The sequence below is a fragment of the Chanodichthys erythropterus genome, chromosome 12 (assembly GCF_024489055.1).
Source record: "Chanodichthys erythropterus isolate Z2021 chromosome 12, ASM2448905v1, whole genome shotgun sequence".
Classification (NCBI taxonomy): Eukaryota; Metazoa; Chordata; class Actinopteri; order Cypriniformes; family Xenocyprididae; genus Chanodichthys; species Chanodichthys erythropterus.
The window spans coordinates 51044541-51067912 of record NC_090232.1 but is presented as its reverse complement, the minus strand read 5'-3'; the positions used below and the strand labels follow the sequence as shown (position 1 = coordinate 51067912).

The 23372-nt window shown below is 37.8% G+C and overlaps 2 protein-coding genes across 2 annotated transcripts; both read left to right on the top strand.

Annotated features, from left to right (window-relative positions):
- Nucleotides 1-1467: 1467 nt before the first annotated feature.
- On the top strand, nucleotides 1468-11908 carry LOC137032843 (anthrax toxin receptor 2-like). The gene is made up of 10 exons (XM_067404810.1): nucleotides 1468-1751; nucleotides 2955-3026; nucleotides 3433-3504; nucleotides 3720-3801; nucleotides 5216-5320; nucleotides 5408-5476; nucleotides 5586-5666; nucleotides 6774-6822; nucleotides 8015-8155; nucleotides 11396-11908. Exons 1-10 carry the CDS (start codon nucleotides 1633-1635, stop codon nucleotides 11434-11436), a joined length of 831 nt encoding a protein of 276 aa, XP_067260911.1. The 5' UTR covers nucleotides 1468-1632; the 3' UTR covers nucleotides 11437-11908.
- A 312-nt stretch (nucleotides 11909-12220) lies between these two features.
- On the top strand, nucleotides 12221-22243 carry LOC137032450 (B-cell receptor CD22-like). Its single transcript, XM_067404213.1, has 8 exons — nucleotides 12221-12314; nucleotides 19273-19329; nucleotides 19677-20036; nucleotides 20135-20380; nucleotides 20833-21087; nucleotides 21193-21447; nucleotides 21551-21805; nucleotides 21891-22243. Exons 1-8 carry the CDS (start codon nucleotides 12221-12223, stop codon nucleotides 22241-22243), a joined length of 1875 nt encoding a protein of 624 aa, XP_067260314.1.
- The last annotated feature ends 1129 nt before the right edge of the window (nucleotides 22244-23372 follow it).

Genomic DNA, 23372 nt, shown 5'->3' with positions numbered 1-23372 from the left:
ATAAAAAAAAATCTGTTAATTTATATTTGTTCATAAAAATATATCTAAATAATCTAAACATATTTTATTTGTAAATATAATATAAATATCTTTATGATCAGATATTTTTATTTTTAAATACAACATTGAATTATTAAACAGTTGCACATTTTCCTATCGTCAGGAAACTACACATTTTGAACAATTATAGTTTTAAGTAAAAATAGGGCAAAATGTAGCCTATGTTAATATGAAGGAATTAAAGGTTAGATTTTTTCACTGGTGTTTCACCTGTGTTTTAAATTATGCATTGCATTTTGTGTTTTAGGGTTACATATAACTTTAATGTCCTGGCAGAAAATTACCAGTACCTAGCTGTTCAGTGGTGTAATTTAGATTATTATTATTATTATTATTATTATTTTTTTTTTTTATTGTTTGAGTCACTTTTCAAAAATTGCTAAAAGTTGGCAAATAAATTTTATAAATAGCTGAATTTGTTGCTAGGTGCTTTTAGAAAATGAAGGTGCTAGGGTAGTCTGAAAAGTCTAGCAATAAAATTGCGCTTGGGTGGATGCGGCGGATGCGCACCAAAAACTAGGTGAACAACCCAAAATCACAAGCAACTTTTTGAACATTTTTGACCTTTCTTCCAGAAGCGCATTTGTGAGGTCAGGCAGTGATGTTGGCGAGAAGGCCTGGCTCACAGTCTATGTGTATAACTAGAATTATCAGCTGTACTTGATTTTCCATTTTCCCATATTTTTTTGTAATATCATATATTTTTTCCATGGTGTTTTCATCAAGAGCAGAGATTGTGTTACCGCTCACTGGAGACAGGTACGCAATCATGCTTGTGTGAAGTATTTTCAGTCCTTAGAAAGCTAGTGTTTGTGTTGTGTCGTACATTAATGACAAGTAAATATTTATTGTGTAAAGGTTTCCTTGGTTCAATGACTCTGACTCTGATAATGAATTACCAGTATCTTTACAGTTTTTCAGCAACGTTTTTTTCTTACACTATACCTTACTGAACAACAATTATAGGTACAAGCTGATAACATACTTTATCATAAATGAACAATTATTACTGAACAACTGCAACTATCTACTTAATTCATATATGATTTGTACTGTTAGACATATTTCTTCAGCTCTCACCTGACAGATGTGCTGCTTGGCTGGCCAGCTGTTCAATTGTGTAATTTAGATTAAAATATGTTTTGTTTTTTTACTATTATTATTGTTTGAGTCACTTTTCAAAAATTGCTAAAAGTTGCCAACTAAATTTTAAAAATAGCTGAATTTGTTGCCTGGTGCTTTTTGAAATAAAGTTGCTAAATCTAGCTAATAAATTGCTAAGTTGGCAACATCTGGGCGGACGCGCATGCGCACCAAAAACTAGGTGAACGACCCGAACTCGCAAGCAACTTTTTGAACAATTTGCCTACTCCCCCTTTTTCCTGTCATACTCTCAGAAGGTGACACCAGCCAGGGTGGCGTAAAACGGATCAGACCGGGGGAAGCAGCGCTGCTGTTCTGAACTTGACACTGATTTGATGTCACTTCATATAAGAGAGCGACATTCAAGTCAGTTTTAGAAGCATTCTTAAGATTTAATTATTTTTTAATCCCACGGACGCGTAACTCATCATGACAAAGAAAACTCTCTGGACCACGGCGACGCTTTTCTTCTGTTTCTGTTTTTCATCTTTTAAAGCAGAAAGCCCATCTTGTCACGGCGCCTACGACCTTTACTTTGTTTTAGACCGGTAAGTACTCGGACAATTGTAGCTATTACTTCGAGAGCACATTTTACACACTTTTCTCATTATAGACATCATTATATTGAGGTTAATGTCGCAGAAGTCCACTTCCACTTTGTATTTGTCCATTTTGAGGCTATCAGCAATGGTTAATAACTATGGCTTTATCAATAACCAGCCAACCTTTGTTAATAACCAGCCTTGTCAATAAACACTTAACAATTTCTATTTTTAAATGACTCTACCATTCAAAATCTTGGGGGTGAGTCAGTAAGATATTTTTATTTATTTTTTTTACTTCTATTTAGCAAGGATGAAGTACATTGATTTTATGTATATTATTTTGTACTTTCTATTAATCCAAAGGTTGCACAAAATATTAAGCAGAACAACTGTTTTCAACAATGCTAAAATTAGAAAACCTTTCACCCAAAAATGAAAATTATGTCATTTACCCTCATGTCGTACACAAATTAAGATATTTTTGATGAAATCCGATGGCTCAGTGAGGCCAGTAAGGTCAACGAACTTCTAAAGATCCAGAAAGGTACATATTTAAAACAGTTCATGCAAGTTTAATATTAAAATTATAAAAAAATATATAATATTACAAATCTTTTGTTTCAGATCAGTTGTGTTATCAGCAGTTTGATACGCAATCCGAATCACCGATTCAAAACAAAAGATTCGTAAAGCTTCAAATCAGTGTTTTGAAAACAGCCATCACTAGATATTGTTGAAAAGTCGTTATTTAGTTTTTTTTAGCACACAAAAAGTATTCTCTGTGCTTTATAATATTAAGGTAGAACCACTGTACTCACATGAACTGATTTAGTGTTTTTAGTACCTTTCTGGATCTTGAGAGGTTCAGTGACATTGCTGGCGATGCAGGCAACACTGAGCCATCAGATTTCATCAAAAATACCTTAATTTGTGTTCTGAAGATGAACGAAGGTCTTATGGGTGTGGAACAACATGAAGATGAGTAATAAATGACCTTATTTTCATTTTTGGGGAACTAACCCTTTAAGCACCTATATCATCTTGGATGATGCAGTGTTTTCAGGACTGAGTGTTGCTGGGAACTGAAGTGGTCAGCAGTTGTAATGAAGTAGCTGACTCAGTGTGTTGTGTAAAGACAGACTCAAGAGTTACGTTTTTTTTTTTTTTTTTTAGTGCTGACATTGTTTTTCATGTGCTTCATTACAGATCTGGAAGTATTTCGAGCAACTGGAGTCAGATCAGTGACTTTGTCAAAAGTCTTACAGAGAGATTTGTGAGGTAAATATTCTTTCTTTCTTTTCTGATATTGAGTCTGTGTGAATAATGCTACCAAACAAGTCAGCTGTACAATAATGGCCAATCCTCCACATCAAAGGAAGTCATCCATAAGGCTACACAACAGCTACTCATCCGGTTCCTAGATGGCCCAACATTCGGGAGAAAAAACAAAACATAATAAAATGTATTAAAAAAAGGCTTTCCACAAGGTTAAGAAGTGCGTTTATGAACATTTGTGACCTTTCTTCCAGAACGCATTTGTGAGGTCAGGCAGTGATGTTGGCGAGAAGGCCTGGCTCACAGTCTATGTGTATAACTAGAATTATCAGCTGTACTTGATTTTCCATTTGTCACTCATCTACAGCGTGCTATCATTTTTCCCATATTTTTTTTTTTTTCATTCCAGTCCAAATATGCGAGTGTCCTTCATAGTGTTTTCATCCAGAGCAGAGATTGTGTTACCGCTCACTGGAGACAGGTATGAAATCATGCTTGTGTGAAGTATTTGCAGTCCCTAGTCTAAGACAGCTAGTGTTTGTGTTGTGTAGTACATTAACGACAAGTAAATATTTATGGTGTAAAGGTTTCCTTCATATGAAGAGAGGGTTCAATGACATGACAATTACATAATATTGTATGCATAACATTTAGTGGAATACACTGATCAGAATATTCCTTGCTTTTCATTATCAGGGGAAAAATTAAAGATGGCCTGAGGATTTTAAATGAGGTCCGACCAGCAGGAGAAACCTACATGCATGAAGGATTAAAACTGGTAATATTTATTCATTTATTATTTTTACTTTACATGAACAGTGGAATGGAATGTGAATTTTTAAAATGAATTTATATAAAACTTATATAAAAGCTTTTTTCACGTTGTGAGGAGGACAAAGGAGTGTATCAACACTCAAGTCTGCATGTATTTCCTGTACTTTAGTCTTGTACTTAGGCCTGTCACGATAACTACTTTTTGTTGTGCGATATATTGTTCCAGAAATAATTGCGATAAACGATAATATTGGTATTTTAAGACCATTTTATGCCGCTAGTATATAATCATAATATAACAGCATAATAATGCAAGTAGGCCTACACACTTTCAAATGACAACAACCATTTAATTCTTTAGATCATGGAAATAAAGGATCAACAAATGTAAAATCCTAAATAAAAAACTTGAACAAATGGTAAATATTTTCTAAAAAAGTGTAACAAGTCAAAAAAAAAAAAAAAAAACTGCAAATGCACAAAAGGCAATAGAGATTTTCCATTCACAGATTTTTCCCTGATCTCAATAAAGTAAGGGTGCACAACTGCTGAAAACACAAACCCTACTTAGCAGTCAGATGTCCGTATGAATGAAGACATTTATATTTGCACCGGAATAGTGGATTGTGGCTTTGAAATTGAGAGCATTCAGACTTGTTCTTCCAAACTGTCTGTAGTTGTCAGGAAAACACTATAATGCTTCAAATAACTATTTTTTTTAACCTGTCGATGACTGCTCTGTGTAGGAACTGCAGATGACATGACAGCATGATTAGCAAAATGTTGGTGACATTCATTATCATGTAAACATAATGGGCGATATATTGCGTCACCAAAAATGATTGAGGTCATGTACATTGTACATGTACATGTACATATTGCGCAATAAGTCAATATATTGATTACTGCAACAGGCCTACTTGTTTATTGTAGGATAATCCAAAGTCTTAATCAGACAACAGGCAAGGGTCAAAATCCAAGTAACAGTCCACAAAAACAGAAAGCCGGAGATACAAAGTGCACGTAACACACAAGGACAGAAACAACTGAGTATAAATAGACAGACACTAATGAGGAAACACAAAATGTCTGGGTGCAATGACATGGGATAATGAGTCCAGGAGGTGAGTTATGGGTAATGAAGTCCAAAACAGTGAAACAAGAGTCCGGGTTGGAGTGCCCTCTAGAGGCAGACAAGGGCACTCCCAGTAAAGATCATGACATTCCCCTTATGAACATAATAAGGCATAATTACACCTTTCAAAATAAACACACCACATTCAGTGTCCTGGATGTGTCTGGAGAAGTCTTTATTACAATGATAGATAAATTATATATTTTTATATATACTGTGCATTCTTATCACTGCAGTTTTTGAGAAAATAGATACATTTCTAATGACTCTTCCTTCTTTCCAGGCATCTCAACAAATTAAAGAACAGCTTAAAAATTCCTCTAGTATCATTGTGGTGTTGACTGATGGAAAGCTTGAGAAATATATCCATCAACTCAGTATAGATGAGGTGAGCTGGTATCTAACACTTTACATATTTTTATACTTTTATGGCAAAAAATGATAATGTTCTTATGACTGCATGTTGTATATTTAGGCTCATATTGCAAGGAAGTATGGGGCTCGTGTGTACTGTGTTGGCGTAAAGGACTTTGATGAAGAACAGGTAATATTGGTAACCAGCAGATTTTATAATAGTGTGTATTTCACATGTATGCAGTTAACACTTAAAATGATCTCCTGTTATTATTATCTTTCTATTTGCCTGCCAACAGCTCGCTGATGTGGCTGGTACCAAGGAGCAAGTGTTCCCAGTCAGATGTGGATTTGAAGCTCTCAAAGGCATCATTAACTCGGTAAGTTCTCCATGCCAGGGGCACCCATCCCAAAAGATGTGATACATGCCTCTGTGCTTTAGTCCAGGGGTTCTTAAAGAGTGCTAAATAAATTTAGGTTTCTACGATTTCCAGGAAGGAAATGCTGTTTTGACACTTTTAAATGTGGCGCGACAGACCTCCGTATAGACGCCACAAGCAGCGTTCAAGTGACAGCGCGAGTATACGCGATCATCTCTCCCTCTTTAATATTAGTTTTACAGTATTAAACTAGTATTAAAGAATAAACATGAATGAACATCTGAAGGTACGTTGAAAGATACAGTACAACTTACTGAGACGTGTGATTGCTCAAGCGATATCTGACATCATTGTGTCAACATCATAAAGTTTTGATCACGGTATCCCAAACATTGTTTTCATTATGCAGTGCGCAACGTGATGTAAACAAACAATGCTTCATGCTATATTGTTAATGTGACATTTTATTATGTCAAACCTTTCAGACATATTTGCATTACACTGGCTCATTCAGCAGCAGTGGTGTGTAACTTATTACTTATTACAGAATAAACATGAATGAACATCTGAAGGTATGTTGAAAGATACAGTACAATTTACTGAAACATATAATATCTCCTGTGATCGCTTAATCTGTGTTTCAATGGCGGAAAGACATAGATAAAGCAGCTTGTAAACAATATGTCATGTACTGTAGTATTTACCTCAGAAAAGCCATTCAGTGTCAACAGCCTCTGAACTCTTTCGCTTAAAGGGTTAGTTCACCCAAAAATGAAAATGATGTCATTCATTACTCACCTTCATGTCGCTCCACACCCATAAGATCTTTGTTCATCTTCAAAACACAAATTAAGATATTTTTGATGAAATCCGTTGGCTCAGTGAGGCCTGCATTGACATCAAGAAAATTAACACTTCCAGATGCCCAGAAAGCTACTAAAGATGTATTTAAATCAGTTCATGAGAGTACATTGGTTAAACCTTAATGTTATAAAGCAACGACAATACTTTTTGTGTGCCAAAAAACAAAATAATGACTGAATGCTAAAGACCCGGACACTGTGATAGCTGATATAGTGATTCAGCAGTGCTGATTTTATCATACAGATCCTCAAGCAATCATGCACAGAGAGCCTATCCGACGTCAGTGTGAACCGTAAGCATTTCAAGCATTTCATTTTTACTGTTTATTTTTGTGTGATTTAAATTAATTTGAATAAAATGGAAATGAAGCTTTACATTATTTAGGAAACTGATTTCTTTTATTTCTGCCAAAAAAATAGTTTTGTTAAAGCTTTTGGAGCAAGGGCTTTGCCATCTTGCATTACAGCAGAGTGTGATGTCACTGGGTGTGTTGTGTTTGAGGTAAAAAGATATAGTAGATGACTGACAAGGGAAGATAGTGACAGAGACATTTTAATTATTTTTTTTCACCCTAATTTGAATGAATATCCAACATCACAAAGTTTTGATCATGGTATCCCAAACATTGTTTTCATTATGCAGTGCGCAACGTGATGTAAACAAACAATGCTTCATGGATATTGTTCATGTGGCATTTTATTATGTCAAACCTTACAGACATATTTGCATTGCACTGGCTCGTTCAGCAGCAGTGGTGTGTAACTTATTTTATGTCGCAAATACATTTAATTTACCTGCTGTAAACAGGATGCTCCAGTGTTTCCACTCGGACATCGTTAAGAGAAAGCATTGCCACCTACTGACAGCAAGCTTTACCCACATTAAATCTACATTAGGTAGACAAAATTCTTTATTTTCTCATTTAACACAGTCAGTCAAACCAACATGGCATTCTGAGTTGATGCATTTAAAAAAATAGACACGTGGCCCAACGTAGTGGGAAAAAAATGGTAACAGAAAAAGATGAGAGCGTTCATCCATCATGTAAACAATACAGAAGTTCTGCCAGGCTATTTTGAACAAAGCTTGCTTAGATGTCTCCATAAATAAAAAGAACATATAGCCAAATGAGCCTACATTGTCTTATTATAACAGGGATATTTCAGCAGATTCATTCTGTGTCCCTGAAACATACATTATTGGACTTATTATGGGCTCAACAGTCCTTTCAAATTCAAATTCGTCTTACTCCATTTCAAAACAAGCGTGTGTTCAAAAAGTAAAGAAATTCTTCTATTACTGTATGCTATTTCATTGGCCAACGGAGAAAACAAACCCTTTGACATCACACGCCCTTGCTCTAAAAGCTTTAACTTTAGCTTTATATATTCTTTCATGTGATTTTTGATGAAGGTTCACACTAACACTGATTGTAAAATTGATTGTTCTTAAATACTAACATTTTTCTTTGCCTTCACTATTAGAAGGAGCATCTACCCTACTCATCCAATTACAGAATGCGAAGCAAACTATCGAAATTCAAAAACAGAAGATTGTTCACCTGGAGGATAAGGTGAACAGTCTGACGGATGAGAGAAATTATCTCAGAGAAAGACTTAAAGATGGTAAGTTACCCTACAAGTGAGCAATGGACCCTTCGCTAAGCCCCGCCCTCCTTAGTTACTGTTGCTACGCCTGTCAAGCTTTCACGTCTGTCAAGTCATTTACATTATGTATGCACCGGTGTCAGACATTTTCAAGGAGATAATTAGTCATTTTTGGCGAACAGAGAGAGCAAGACAAAAGGGACTGCAGTATGCATTCGAGGGATATCCACGACATAATATGCAACAGCTAAAGCTCCCAGCGCGAGCAGCAGCCACCTCATATGCTCACCATTCAAATGGGAAACACACAATTTATTGAGTAAAAGCTTTGTTCATCCACAGCAGGTTAAGTGAAATTTGTGAAAATAACCTAATAATAACCATAAGTCTTGTGGAATAAACAAGACGTTAGCCTTGCCACTTTGCAATGAAAACATTCTCCCGCTTATATTTTTAGCACGCCAGGCTAACGTAACTCTGTCTTGCCTTTAATCATTTTATTTCACATCCAAATATATGAATTATGAACAAAGAACCGTCATTATTTCCAAACAATGATGTGCTGAGTTAGCTAGCTAGCTAACCTAGCCATCAGATTGTCCTGCCCGGGGTTACTGCATATGCATACATCAATATCAGTGTTGTCATAATAAATAACACAAAATTACTGTTTTTTCATTATTGTAAGGGTAGGTTTAATGTTGGGTAGGTGTAAATGTTAATAAAGCCATAAACCATCACGCTGGAAGCACAATCTGATAGGTAACGTTAGCATTTTTCAGATTTTGTCAGATTTCGCTAACGTTACCCACCCACTGTTTCAATGGGAGGTAGCAAAATCTGACAGGGTAGCACAAATTGTCAGAACACCGGCACTTCTCCCCTTGGGTTTTAGGTTTCAGGAAGGGAAAAAAAATTCAACCACCCCGTTCAAACTTTTAGGATACCGGATATCAGGTTAACACAATCCAGAAGCACAATGCTTCGGCATGTTCCCTCGCTCGAAAGCTTGACAGACCTCCCGCGCCTAGTAACGGTTGCTAAACCACGATTGGCCTGTGGCGGTTTTCGGGCGTGGCTTAGCGAAGGGTCAATTAATCACTACTATTGTATGCTTCATGAAGCCACTTAACTTTAGGTCACTCCAAGGAATTTTCTGTGTAGTAAGTTTACCGTTTCTTTGGATAACTGTGAATTCTACTTAATGTACATGAATGTACAGTTGCAGTCAAAACTTTACCCACACCTTGCAGAATCTGCAAAATATTAATTATTTTAACAAAATAAAAGGGATCATTTAAAATGCATGTTATTGTTTATGTAGTACTGTCCTGGATAAGATACCTTACATAAAAGATGTTTACATATAGTCCACAATACAAAATCATTCAAAAGTTTATAAGAAGTGTAATAATTAATATTCTTAATGTGTTGTTTGTTTTGTTTTGTTTTACACAATATTAATATTGACTGTTTTTGTTTGCGAAAATAGTTTCAAACATTGCTCATTTTACAGAAACACTGTGAATCTTGAATAATGACAGAATCATGTTTTCATTATGATTCAGCATTTTGAATGAAGATTCAATGACACATTCATAGACCTAGACAACTGACTCATTTCTTGAATGAATCAGCCATTTGAACAAATCATTTGAATGAATGACTTAACTAAAATGGACACTTGATGCCACCTACTGGTGATTTAGTTTCATGTTTAAAAGTATCACCCTATAGTGTCTTATTATTCTAATTGTATTTATTGATCAAATGTAAGAATTTAAAATGAAAGACGAAGCGAGCATTTAATAAGATTCAATTCATTTCAATTCAATTCAAAAGCTTTTTGTTGTCTAGCCCCACAGGGGTAGGAAATTGTCTTCAGACAAGGCTCAACAAAAACATAACACACAAACATTAATTTAAAACTTTACAACAACAACTCCTCATCTTACAATCCTATTTAAAATATCAATGGCTGTCGGAACGAAGGTCTTCCTATACTTAGGTAATTAGGGATTAGGGAAAAATGCCCTTTATAAAAGGTTAAAAAAATGCCCTTGGGGTAGATAATACAAATAAAATATTTAGTTTTAAATATGTCAAAGCTGATAGAACACTGATGAGAATATTTCTTCAGAATAAATTATATTTACACCACTAAAAAAAATCCTATCTTTTCCAGAAAAGAAACTTTTTTTATTAAAACAATTGAATGACCAATTTATTTGCACATAAACCTTAATTTTGAGCTAACATTTAAACATAATATAATGTACTGAATAAACGTTTTAGTTGTGGCGCTCCTAAATTGTTTCTGGTGCTCCTAACTTTTTGAAGCTGGGGCCACCAGTGCTACCAGGTAAAAAAAAAAAAAGTTCATTTCAAGCTCTGCATGAGATTTTGAAGCCTTAAAAATTGCATCCATCCATCATAAAAGTAATCCATACTGCCCCAAGTGAAGCCACATGTTTATGTGTAAAAAAACAAAACAAAAAACATTTATAACTTTTATAAACTATAATCACTGGCTTCTGATAACGGCCGTACATGAGTCGAAGTCTGGCAGAAGAGTGACCTCTGAAGCCTGGAACACACCAAGCCGATGCCAACGAACTAGTGGTGACGAAAGCAGACTGCGGGGTTGGCTCACGTCGGCAGTATAGGTTCAAACTTGTCTTGGCACACCAAACCGACGCATGACAGCCGACGGCCAAGGAGCACGTCCGTTCTGCACCTGCGTAAGAAGAACTGCCTTTCTGTACCAGCGGTTTGCAGTAGCTGTACACCCAATCAGAATGATCAGATGGCCCAAATGACTGACGAGCTCAGATACTGATTCAACACGAATTAAAAAACACCAGTGAATTAAGAAAAAAAAAAAACAATCAGTTTGACCTGTGCTGCAAATGCTCCCAATGCAACTAAAACAAGAAACATGCTGCAAATAGCACAGACCACAATAGGAATATTATGGTATTTCATCAGATTAATAATATCCAAAAGAGTAAGTAATCATTTGATAAAACAAACAAAAAAAAAAACCTCATGTTTCATGTCATCCACAACACAACTGTGGAGTAGACGTTGATCAATAAGCATGTCCCAGCCAGGTTCGTCTCTTGTTAGGGTTCCCTTGAAACATTTCCCTTGTGTTCTGTGCTATTTGCAGCACTTTGTTACTGTTTAATCCATATTTTGTTTAACCGTTATTTACTTTCATGTTATCAGTAAATTTGTAATTGTTGTCTGTCACAGCTCTTATTCTGAAGAGTACCTCAGAAAGGATACCTTCATAGACTGCATCTACAAAGATGCTTCTGAATCTTCAGATTCTGAGCCAAAATAAGGAGAAACACGGAGGGAAAAGAAACAAGAAGAAATCAAAGAAATTGTTGTGTCTATTCCACCTTATTCCCACGAGGCTACTGTGTGTTGAATTATGGGAGGCACTTCCGATTTGGGATCTTCCATTTAAAATGACTGAAACAAATCATTTCAAATCATAAGGTTGTCATATGAATAAAGCTTCTGTCAGTTTGACTGAATGATCTGTCAATTTTCCTTCATGTTGTATTTTCAGACATTATGAGACTAACGTAATGCTTGTTATTTTAACCTGATGTTATAACAAGAATTATCTATGGCAAGAGCTCTTTTCAGTTGAGGCATTTGTTTCCTCATGGTTATTCTCTTTTTTCCCTTTGCATTCTGATGTAATAGTATGAAAAAGGACAACATTTACTGCACATTTGTGGTCTGTTCTTGACTGAAATGTTTTTCTCCTCAATGCCTCATGTCTCTTTCCATGTTTGTTTTCACAGGTAATTACAATTTATTACCTGTCAAAATGTCAGAAATCACTTTGAAATAGTATCACACAATACTGAAGTTAATTAACATTTTTGATTAAGGCAACGAATGTTAGATATAGGTCTATTGTAATGAAGGGTCGGTAGAGAGTGGATCCGTTTGCAGCTTTTATTAAAAATACAATAATGCAGCAGGGCAAAGACAATACTGTGGTCAGGGACAGGCTAGAGGTCAGGGCTGGCAGCAGATAACAGAGTCAGGTCACAGGCAATGGTCGTGGCAGGCGGCAAGCAAACAGAGTCAGAGTCCAGGAAGAGATCAGGGCAGGCGGCAACGGATCAGGCAAAGATAAACAGTCCAGGCAGTAACAGGGAATAAGTCCACAGAATAAACGCTCAGAAATTATCACCTAGGCAAATCAAGACTTCGCAAGGTATGAGAGCGTGAGCGTCTCTTAAAAAGTGTGTGTGTGATATGGTGCAGGTGCATGTGTAATCAGTCCCAGGAATGAGGGCCTATGGGAAACGGAGTCCGAATGGTGACAGTCAGAATTCTGGTGATGGCTCCCTCCAGTGGCCCGGAGGATGAGTTGAGGGAACCTCATTCATGACACCTATATTACTACAGTGATATTTATCCTTGGGGTTATTTATGGTCTTTTGAAAGTACATTGATGATGCTTTTACACTTTTAAATGTCCTTTTAATGTTTGATGGTTGAAGAGTGAGTAGAATAATGTCATCTCATTGTACCCAGTTTAAAAAGACAAACAAACAACGTATTATTGAGTTCATAGAGTGAGCCTTTCACTGATTGTTACACCCATAATTCGTGCAAAGCGTGTCACGGTTCACACAGAAACAAGAAGGTAGATCCAGTTGCGGCAGAAGCATTTATTAAAGGGTAATCCAAAGATGTAATCCAAAGAACAGGCAAGGGTCAAAATCCATGAAGACAGTCCAAACAAACAGGTACAAAATAACACAAAGAAAACCAAACACGAGAATCAGAAGAACACGTAACATAAACAACGAACCACAACCAAGGACAGAAACAGCTCACTATAAATAGACAGACACTAATGACATGATACAAAACAAGATGATTAGTGCGGGAAGTGTGTATTGGGATATGTAGTCCATGTAACAGGTGGAAATGAGAGTCCGGGATGGAGTGCCCTCTAGTGGCTGAAAGGGCACTCTCACTGGTGATCATGACAAAGCGTCATGGAGCGTATAAATAAGGTGGATATGATTTTAATCATGATACTGTCTTTTATACAATTTATTATTTACTTGAGAAGAATGTCACCCAAAAAGTGATTATAGCCATCATTTACTTATCATTCAAAATGGTAATCAGTCTTCTATGTAACACAAATGTAGTTGTTTTAAAGCGTCTCCAGGAGCAAGTTTGGGTAGCCAAACCTTCTCCTGGAGACCTTCCAGCAGACTTCAGCTCCAACCCTGCTTCAACAAACCTGTTTAAATATCTGGTTCAGGAGTGTTTGATTGAGATTGGCACTTGACTCTGCAGGGTGGTAGCTCTCCGAGAAGAAGATTAGCTACCCCTGTTTTAAATAATGTTCAGACTGCTATGTTTACACTGTTATGCTTGTTTAAACATTCAAACTTTGTAGTCGCCCACATTATGAATGTTTTTTGTTGGTTTGTTTGTTTTATGGCCTCCTTTGGTGTCGGTAGTGACAAATATGACAAATTTGTATTTTATTTTTTCAGTGCAAACACTATAAGGATCAAGGATCAATAAAGAGATACTACAAGGTATTAAACCTTGTAAAACGAGGTTTAAGTAAGTCAGAGACCTACAACAGACCTAATGTCGACAGAAGCTGCCCTTTTTTTTTTTTTTAAAGTAAAGTACAACCCAATGAGGATGTGATTCATAGGATGAAAGAAGCTAATGACCTACTAGACATAAATAAAAAATGAGTGAAGAAAAAGTAATTGGTGATTAGGGATGATTGTTTAGAAAAAAAAAAAAAAATTATATATATATATATATAGTGTTGTTGTTTTATGGTTTGGTTTTAGACACACTTTTAGTGTTTTACTGAGTGTGGCGAGGCCGTAAATGGCAAGAAGTGACACTAGTGCACAACTCAAATAAGCAAGTAGACTACGCCACCCCGTATCTATGAACGGGGAAATTTATACCCAGAATAGGACACACAGGTTCGTTACCACTCAACACAAGAGACGTGGATATAAATACAAAATGTTTTTATTTCCAATAATTATTAAAATGTAAAGAACTGTTGACCAAACAAGAAAAGGAAACAAAAAAAAGAAAAAAACTTTCAGGCTGAGGCTTACCAGTGGGGAGCTAGCTGGACAGTGAGTATCCTAAGACACACCACGCACCCAAATATGCTCCACACAAACACTCACACTCGCACCACACACTAAGTGAGGGAAATGCAGTTGTCAAATGGCAAAACACTCTGTGAGAGAAACACCACCACCGCAGGGCCAAAACAGCTAGCTTCCCTCACTGAGGGGCCTTCAGCTTCTGAAATAACAAAAAAGAAAGAAGGTAAATAACAGCACAATTAATCCAACCCACATTCAATCCCGCAACTTGCATTGGAGTAAGTTCAAACCATGAAGAAGACCAATGGACAGTTTACTGGCCACCGGGATCAGACAGGGAGTTATAAACATTCACTAGGTTAGCACCAAAGGCTCATAAACCTGGACATGCCATGAAGCAGTAAGCGGGTAAAGAAAACAAACAAACAAAACCAAAAAGAACAAACAATACAATTGAAAGAAACAGCAAACAATCGATCATCAAAATAAATCACATGAAAAACACAAAAAAACAATTAAATAGGACAACAACAAAACTAGAAAGGCTTCAGTACAAGCACAAATCAAACAAACAAAACACATAAATCTTCCAGGTACGAGATATTCCCGTTTTTGCTTCGCCGTCCCTAGGAAGAGTACAAATCAAAACAAACAAAGAAACAAACAAAACCAACAGCTGCTGGTGGCAATATAAACACTAGTGAGGCTGAAAGTGCCCCGTTAACGGTACCTCTCACTTCTAGCGACGGCTAAAGCTAGCCATCCTTCACCTTAACCACCAGCATAAACGTAAGGAACAAAAACAAAACGAAATCAAACGATAAAGGATCGAATACAATGGTCACGCAGTCATAAAAATAGCAGCAGAACAAACAGTGCAGTCTTCTCGTTGACGTAGGAGCAATTTCCCTGCAGTCCACCGTGACGAAATGCTCACGAGCAGTTACCCCACTAAAATAGACCAAAATAAATAAAATTAGCCAAAGACACCACCCCAATAATGCTCAAGGGACTAGATATACATACCCAGAAGTAGATCGCTAAATATATAGGTTCAGTTACTCACAGCTTTATCCGTAATTGGACTGCAAATATGCAGGCGTTCCAAAGCATACGCAAACTGCAATATGATCAAAGCACGTTACCACGAGTCACAATATAACAAACGTTAATACATTGAAATTACATACCTGGAGTGAAAGACAGCCTGTGCCTAACAGCAACGTCGTACCAATCCTGACCATAACCTCCCGCAGAGCTGTGCGCGCACACACCCACACACAACGATGATTGCACGATGCGCCCCCAGGTGACAGACTACGCTTTAAATATACCCAGAACAACAGCCAATAGGCTGTTGCCCCTGTCATTCAGGTGACAACCACATTTAATAGGGCGGAACCTAGACTGCCCTACTACATGAGTAAATAGTAAGTTTTACAAGCTGATTCATATTTTAAAGGATAAATGGAAAATGGAGAGCTGTTACCTTCTCCTCCCAAAGAAAACTGGTGGCTTGCACACTATCCAAGATTTATCCTTAATCCTACTTTTTTTGTCAATTTAACAAGCACCTCAGGTGTTACAAGGTTGTGCTGTCAGCATGGAGGGCAGCAGATTTTTGCAGCTATTGACTCTTTTTCAGCTTGGCAAGTGAGTTTCCTTACAGTTCTCTGGCTGCTAGGGCTTATCGTCGTTCAAGCTCTGATCCCCTGTGTTAACTCAGAGGGAATCCTCCTGGGCAGGGTTACGTCTTGTATATTGGTGACGACAGATGACATCTTATGTCTGTTAGCAGGGGCGTTTCTAGAGTTTGATCAGTACTGGGGCACAGGCCCCGCAATCATTTGTTTGGGAGCATGCTCTCCAGGAAGACATTTTAACAAAAACAGCACCAAAGCATTAAATTCTGATGACTTAGTGTGTAGTGGGCCTAATTATTGTCTTTGATCATATTATGTAACAAACATTATGTGCTGCAGATAATTTCATTATTTTGATTTTACATTTTAATTTACTGTAAGCACAATGGTTCTGATGTGGCTTTTTTGGAACTATCTTTGTTTTAGGAACAAAAACTGACTACTGTTCCTAAAATGTAAGTTGTATAATTTGCAATATATTCTAGGATATAATTAGCACTCTTACTCATGATGTTGCTTAACTGTCATTATAAAAATACAAATCAGGAACTGATTATTTTTTGTCCTCATGGCTTGAATTTTGGGGACATTTTGGTTCATTTTGATGGCATTTTTACCACACGCTCTTGTTAATGTCAAACCCTGGTGTGTGTCAATTGAGTTTATAGACTGATAATAGAATAATCCCGTTTTGAGAAAGAAAACTTATTAAAACAATTTAATAAGAAGGTTTGTAATACACTTACAATTTACAGTTGAATTAATTACTTAAGGTTTACTGATTTAAAAATCACTGATTTCATACATATTGTAAAAATGCATTGTGTTTATAAACCTGTGAAAATATGACTCCCACGCTCCTGACAAATTTGAAGAGATCAGCATGCATTTTTTTTAAGCAGTCAACAAGCTAACGTTATCGATCAAATCGTGTTAAGCTGGCAGTTACCTTTTAGCTACAACGTTGTATTTGTCGAGTCTGACTGTAAGTCCAGAATTCTGTGGCGAAAATTATTAAACTAATGTAAATGAAAACTGTGGCGACCAGGGCGGGCGAGAGCCGTGAGGGAACGGCGCGAGGCCGGTGGCGCGAGTGTTAATGAGCTTCACCTGGGAGGCGCACCGGCCTTGAGTCCCTCACGGAGGAGCTCCGGGAGCATAAAAGGAGGAGCGACTACCGTGGAGGACGAGAGAGGACCAGGCCTGGACTTTATTTTATGTTTTATTATGTTTGTGTGGCCGGTAGACGTCCGCGAGGGTCTGCCGGCGTTTTGTTGTTTGTTTATTTTTGAATTAAAGTTACGTTGAATGTTCGCCGGTTCCCGCCTCCTTCTTCCCATATCTACTAACCTTGTTACATTGGTGCCGAAACCCGGGAGGAAGGAGGGACATGCTGTCGGAGAGCCCTCGCTGCTGAGGGGGATTGCGGTGCTGCAGAGTTCGGGCAGCGCGGGAGTGAAGACCGCGAGAGGCTGCCCGAGGCGGTGGCACTGGAGCCTAGTGACAGGTGGGACGGAGAGCTCGAGGCCGTGCCCCTGGGACGAGGTGGGGTGGCTGTCGTCCAAGAGGGAGCGGAGGAGTCACCGCCGTTCGCCGTGGGCCGGAGCCTGCTGCCGTCCGCTATAAAGGGGAGGAGCAGGGAACGGGGGACTCGCTGCCGGCTGCCCTCAGTCGGAGGAGCCATCGCCGGCCGCCAGGAGTCGGTCGAGGATCGGGCCGTCCACCGAGCGTCCAGTGCCACCGCATGGCACCGCGAAGAAGAGCCTCTCGGCAGGCTGAGGACCAAGCGGCAGTGTGTCGGGGAACCGGACCAAGAATTTTTTTTTTTTCTTTTTCCTCTCTCCCCTCTCTCGTCCTGTCGCTCCCCTTGCTTCCGTCTCCTTTCTCTCGTCTCGTCTGTCCTTACCCCCAGGTGCTGCGGCCGCCGAGACAGGCCCCGGGGGGGAGTAGAGCGCAGTCTCGGGAGTACCCCCCGGCCTGCGAGGGGCGATGGGGGTATGTGGCGACCAGGGCGGGCGAGAGCCGTGAGGGAACGGCGCGAGGCCGGTGGCGCGAGTGTTAATGAGCTTCACCTGGGAGGCGCACCGGCCTTGAGTCCCTCACGGAGGAGCTCCGGGAGCATAAAAGGAGGAGCGACTACCGTGGAGGACGAGAGAGGACCAGGCCTGGACTTTATTTTATGTTTTATTATGTTTGTGTGGCCGGCAGACGTCCGCGAGGGTCTGCCGGCGTTTTGTTGTTTGTTTATTTTTGAATTAAAGTTACGTTGAATGTTCGCCGGTTCCCGCCTCCTTCTTCCCATATCTACTAACCTTGTTACAAAAACGTTATATGAATCGGAAAGCCTATTTTCAGATGTATTTACTGTAATCTACCTCATCAGAGAAATTTTCAACAATCAGTGTATGAATCTCAACAATGGTTACAATCAAAAGTGGGATGCATGCCGGGTACCAGCATAGTACAAAATGCCCAGCATGCATTGCAGCATGGCACTTTTTTGATTGTCACCAATGTTGAGATTCATACGCCACTTCTTGATGTCTGTGTGTGTGTCATCATTGATTAACTTTTAGTGCTCATGTCTGTTAAAATCTGATTGCTGCAGGAACTCATGCTGTAGTAACAATTAGCCCTCTTGTCAACAGCACCATTGTTAAATTTCCTTTTCTTTTCTTTTTTTTTTTTTGTTTCCTTTTGTTCCCTTCAACCAATGACACTTGTGTTGATGGCTGGTTTTAGTTGATTGTTGACCAACTATTTTAACTTTAACAGCTTTTTTTTTTTTTTTTTTGCACGGAAACGCGCCTCTTCCCTTTTCTAAGTTACTTGGGTGCCTTTATTTGGGTTAATTTGTTATTTCAGGGTGACGTAGTCACTACAATTTAACTACTTGCTACACATACAAGAGTAAAGACTAGATGTCACTGCAGCTGCGGTGAATCAGCCTGAGCTCACAGGGGGGTTTTACACCAGGGATTTAACCTAAAATTAAAGAATTAAATTTTGATTCACTGACCATTCGTAAATTTGGGCAGAGCATTGTTAAATCACTTGTTCCTCTGCCTGTGTGGGCAGGAGTCAAGAAAGAGGAAGACACTTTTTTCCCCAAAATAAACAGTGTGTAGTAATGAGAAATTCATCAGTTTAACGCCTGCTGGAGCTCAGACTCACCAGAACACGGTAAGAGTTACACTGGTTAATGTGTGAATATAGTCAGATTAATATTGTAGTGGAGAACAATGAGAAATATTCTCAAACCACAATGAACAGATGTTGATTTATTATATTATATTATTTTATATTTATATTTATATTATATATGTTATATTATTTTTTCTCATAGTGATGTGCGTCAGAATGGCTCCTCCTCTTGCTCTGGTGATTCTGCTCATGATTCACAGTGAGTCATTGGAGAGTTAACAATGTTATATAGTTTTTTTTATTAAATAAACCTGTTAACTGTGACTTTCTTTAGCTGGGGTTCTGCCAATCAGTGGACCTCTGTTGAAAAGTGGACCCCTCTTTTTGTTTTTTTGTTTTTTGTATTAATCAAAAATAGAATATTATGTAAACTTTAGACAGAGCTCAAGTTTAAAAAACTAAAGTTTACCCAAATGTCTCTCCCACACTAAAATGTGTCATGTTAAATTAAAACAGTAATGTTCATGACTGCATAAAGGTTTGGGACAACATGAGGTACTTGGGAGAAACATTTTGGGTGAACTGTTCCTTTGATGTGTGTTTCAGGAGTTTATGGCCACTATGGTTGGGGTGTGAGTTACAGTCCTTCACACATCTGTGCACTAAAGGACTCAACAGTGATAATGAGCTGCACTTATACATACCCTTATACATACCCTACTGGATATCAGATCAGGAGAGTCTTCTGGATGAAAACAAATTTATTAAATAATGTAGAGCCTCTAGATGTGTCTAATTACCATGAATACTGTCGGCGTGTTTACTATTATGGATATAAATGGTGGTACTCCTACACCATCAGTCATGTGACACTAAAGGATTCAAGCATGTACTATTGCAGATTCATCACTAATGTACATGCAGGAAATTGGATTGGTTTTCCAGGAGTGACTCTTACTGTCACAGGTGACTTTCATGAGGTTTCTCTCTTCTTCTGTGCATTATGTTGAATAATAATCAGTGTATGACAGCAGCACTAGATATAATGTGTGTGTTGTGTTCAGATCTTCAGGTGGAGTCTCCTGAGAGAGTGACAGAGGGAGATTCAGTCCGTCTGACATGTAAAAGCAGCTGCACTCTGACTGACAGAGCAACATTCATCTGGTACAGAAACTCACAGCCATTAACTGCAGGAATTATTGGAAACCAGCTCGACCTCTGGAGAGTCAGCAGAGAAGATACAGGCAGATATAGCTGTGGTGTATATGGACACAGTTACAGATCTCCTGATATTCAACTCAATGTCAGATGTAAGTCTGTATTTTATTCACTTAATGTTCTTTTTTCTTTGACGGTTCCAGAGATACGAAATACATGGCCGACATTTTGTGGGATTTTCTTATTTTCTTTCTGAATTTAATGGTGTTTACTCTTTGAGTCACATTTGCACACAATCACATCTGCACTCATTCGTATAATCTCCTTAGACAAGCATTTTGATTAGAATAGTATCCATACCTATTTGGCTCCTGCATGCCAATAAAGTGAGGGTCATGAAGAATGTGCTCTGGTCTGGAAGATCTTGATTGATTGCTTTTCTAGATCTAAACCCTCTAAATACATTTGGGATTAATTTAATCACTTTGTGTGAGTGAATTAATCATGAACATCTTCAGAGTTTCAAAGCAGTTTTTAAGGCCTTTAGTAATCAACTGGTGATTTTAATTTATTTATTTATTTTTTTTTAATATTTCTCCTGTAGATCCTCCAGAAAATCCAGTGATCTCCATCAGTCCATCTGGTGAAATAGTGTCAGGAGATTCAGTGACTCTGATCTGCAGCAGTGATTCAAACCCTCCTGCAGAAATCAACTGGTTTAAAGGAAGAACGTTTATAGGATCTGGAAGAATCTACAACATCTCAAAGATCAGCTCTGATGACAGTGGAGAATACAAGTGCAGATCCATCAATGAACATGGAGAGAAATACTCTGATGCTGTGACTTTAAACATCATGCGTGAGTTAATGATGGTTCAGTAACTATGACATTAAGTCCTTTAAACATTTTATGTGATGTCAGCTTTATTGTAATAACATTTATTATATCTGTTTTCTGTTTCAGATCCACCAAAGTATGCCTTTCTGTCCATCAGTCCATCTGGTGAAATAGTGTCAGGAGATTCAGTGACTCTGATCTGCAGCAGTGATTCAAACCCTCCTGCAGAAATCAGCTGGTTTAAAGGAGGAACGTTTGTAGGATCTGGAAGAATCTACAGCATCTCAAAGATCAGCTCTGATGACAGTGGAGAATACAAGTGCAGATCCAGAAATAAACATGGAGAGAAATACTCTGATGCTGTGACTTTAAATGTCATGTGTGAGTTTAATATAAAACATAGGACGCTAATTCTCTGTTTTGATCATTTCAGTTCATATTAGTCATTTTAAAAAAGTGTAAGTAATCTGATAATTGTTATTAGACCCACCCAGGAACGTCTCAGCATCCATCAGTCCATCCGATGAAATAATGGAGGGAGATCCAGTGACTCTAAACTGCAGCAGTGATTCAAACCCTCCTGCAGAAATCAGCTGGTTTAAAGGAGGAACGTTTGAGGGATCTGGAAGAATCTACAGCATCTCAAAGATCAGCTCTGATGACAGTGGAGAATACAAGTGCAGATCCAGAAATAAACATGGAGAGAAATACTCTGATGCTGTGACTTTAAATGTCATGTGTGAGTTAATGATGGTTCAATAATTGTGATGTTAAATCCTATAAACAAAGTCTGTGATGTGTATGTATTTTGTTTTCTGTTTTAGATCCTCCCAGGAACGTCTCAGTGTTGATAAATGGATCTGGTGAAATAGTGTCAGGAGATTCAGTGACTCTGATCTGCAGCAGTGATTCAAACCCTCCTGCTCTGAACTTCAGCTGGTTTAAGGAGAATGAAAGCTCAGCTGTTGGATCTGGACAGAGTTTCAGTGCACTACAGAGTGGACGCTTCTACTGTCAGGCTCACAATCAACATGGATCTCAGAGATCAGACGCTGTAACTGTCACAGGTGAAGCTTTTATTAACACACTCCTGTATCTTCACATCATTCATCAGTTTGGAGAGTTAATCATGATGATCTTCCTCTTTCAGTTCATCATGATGATGGTAGGAATGTGATTGTGATCGCAGCGACATCTGGAGGATTATTCTTCATCATCATTATCATATTATTATTATTTATAATGTAAATAAAATGATAAAGAGTATATAGTATAATTTACTTTAACTAATGCAGAAATATATTTGATTATTAATTATATATGAAACAATGAAATTCAATTCTTTTTTGATAGCCAAGGAAAAATGGTGAACAAAAGACCTGCAATACATGAGTATGAGGTGAGATAATCAAAAGACCATGGAGTCATGGAATAAAATCAGTTAGAGGTATCAAAATTAGCTTTCCTACACACATAGTTGTTTGTGTATGTCTGTGTATCCATCCATCCATCCATCTAATTTCACTTGCTGTTTCCCTGTAGAACGATAATCCCGGAACAAACAGATATAGAACTCTTGAGTCCAGATCTTCAGACCAGTACAACACACTCACAGTAAGTGAAATATCAAAAACTACACATGCAGAATAGTTTGTGCTTACAAAAGTTATAAATAATAAACTTTTTGTTTCACATAGACAGTCCATCCCAGACCTGCTGATCACTAGTCGGGCTCTTCTTAATGAGAATCTGTCAGTAAGTTGGATATTCTCAGGGCTTCTCGATTTATAAAATAAAGAAGAAAATGTCCTCACTACTAGTCAGTAGATACTGAACAACACTTTAATTCAGTTACAAGCAGGACTAGAAAAGTAATTCCAGTAACAGTAAACAAATTCTGTTTTTTTTTATAAGTGTTTCTTGTCTTATTTCTGTTGTAGACACATATCAAGACACCATGATAAGATGAAGCTCAAGTTAAACTTTACTCAACTTTTGTTGCATCACTAAACACACCCACATCACAACTAACAATGAAAATGAGTGACTTTACATGTGGATGACTTGAGCTTCTGTTCTACAGTGGAGTGATGTTTCTCGTTGTTTTTTATAAAAGAAAGTAATATATTCATGTATGATCTCAAGTTTTCCACTGTGAGTTAGTGTTGTTATAAAGAACCTTATGCAGTAGTGTGACTACAATAGTTTTATATATATCTTTAACATTTAACTGTTTATTAAAATGTCTGTTTGACTCATATTTTATCTTTATCCTTTTTAAATAGAAATTAAATTATCAAAAATAA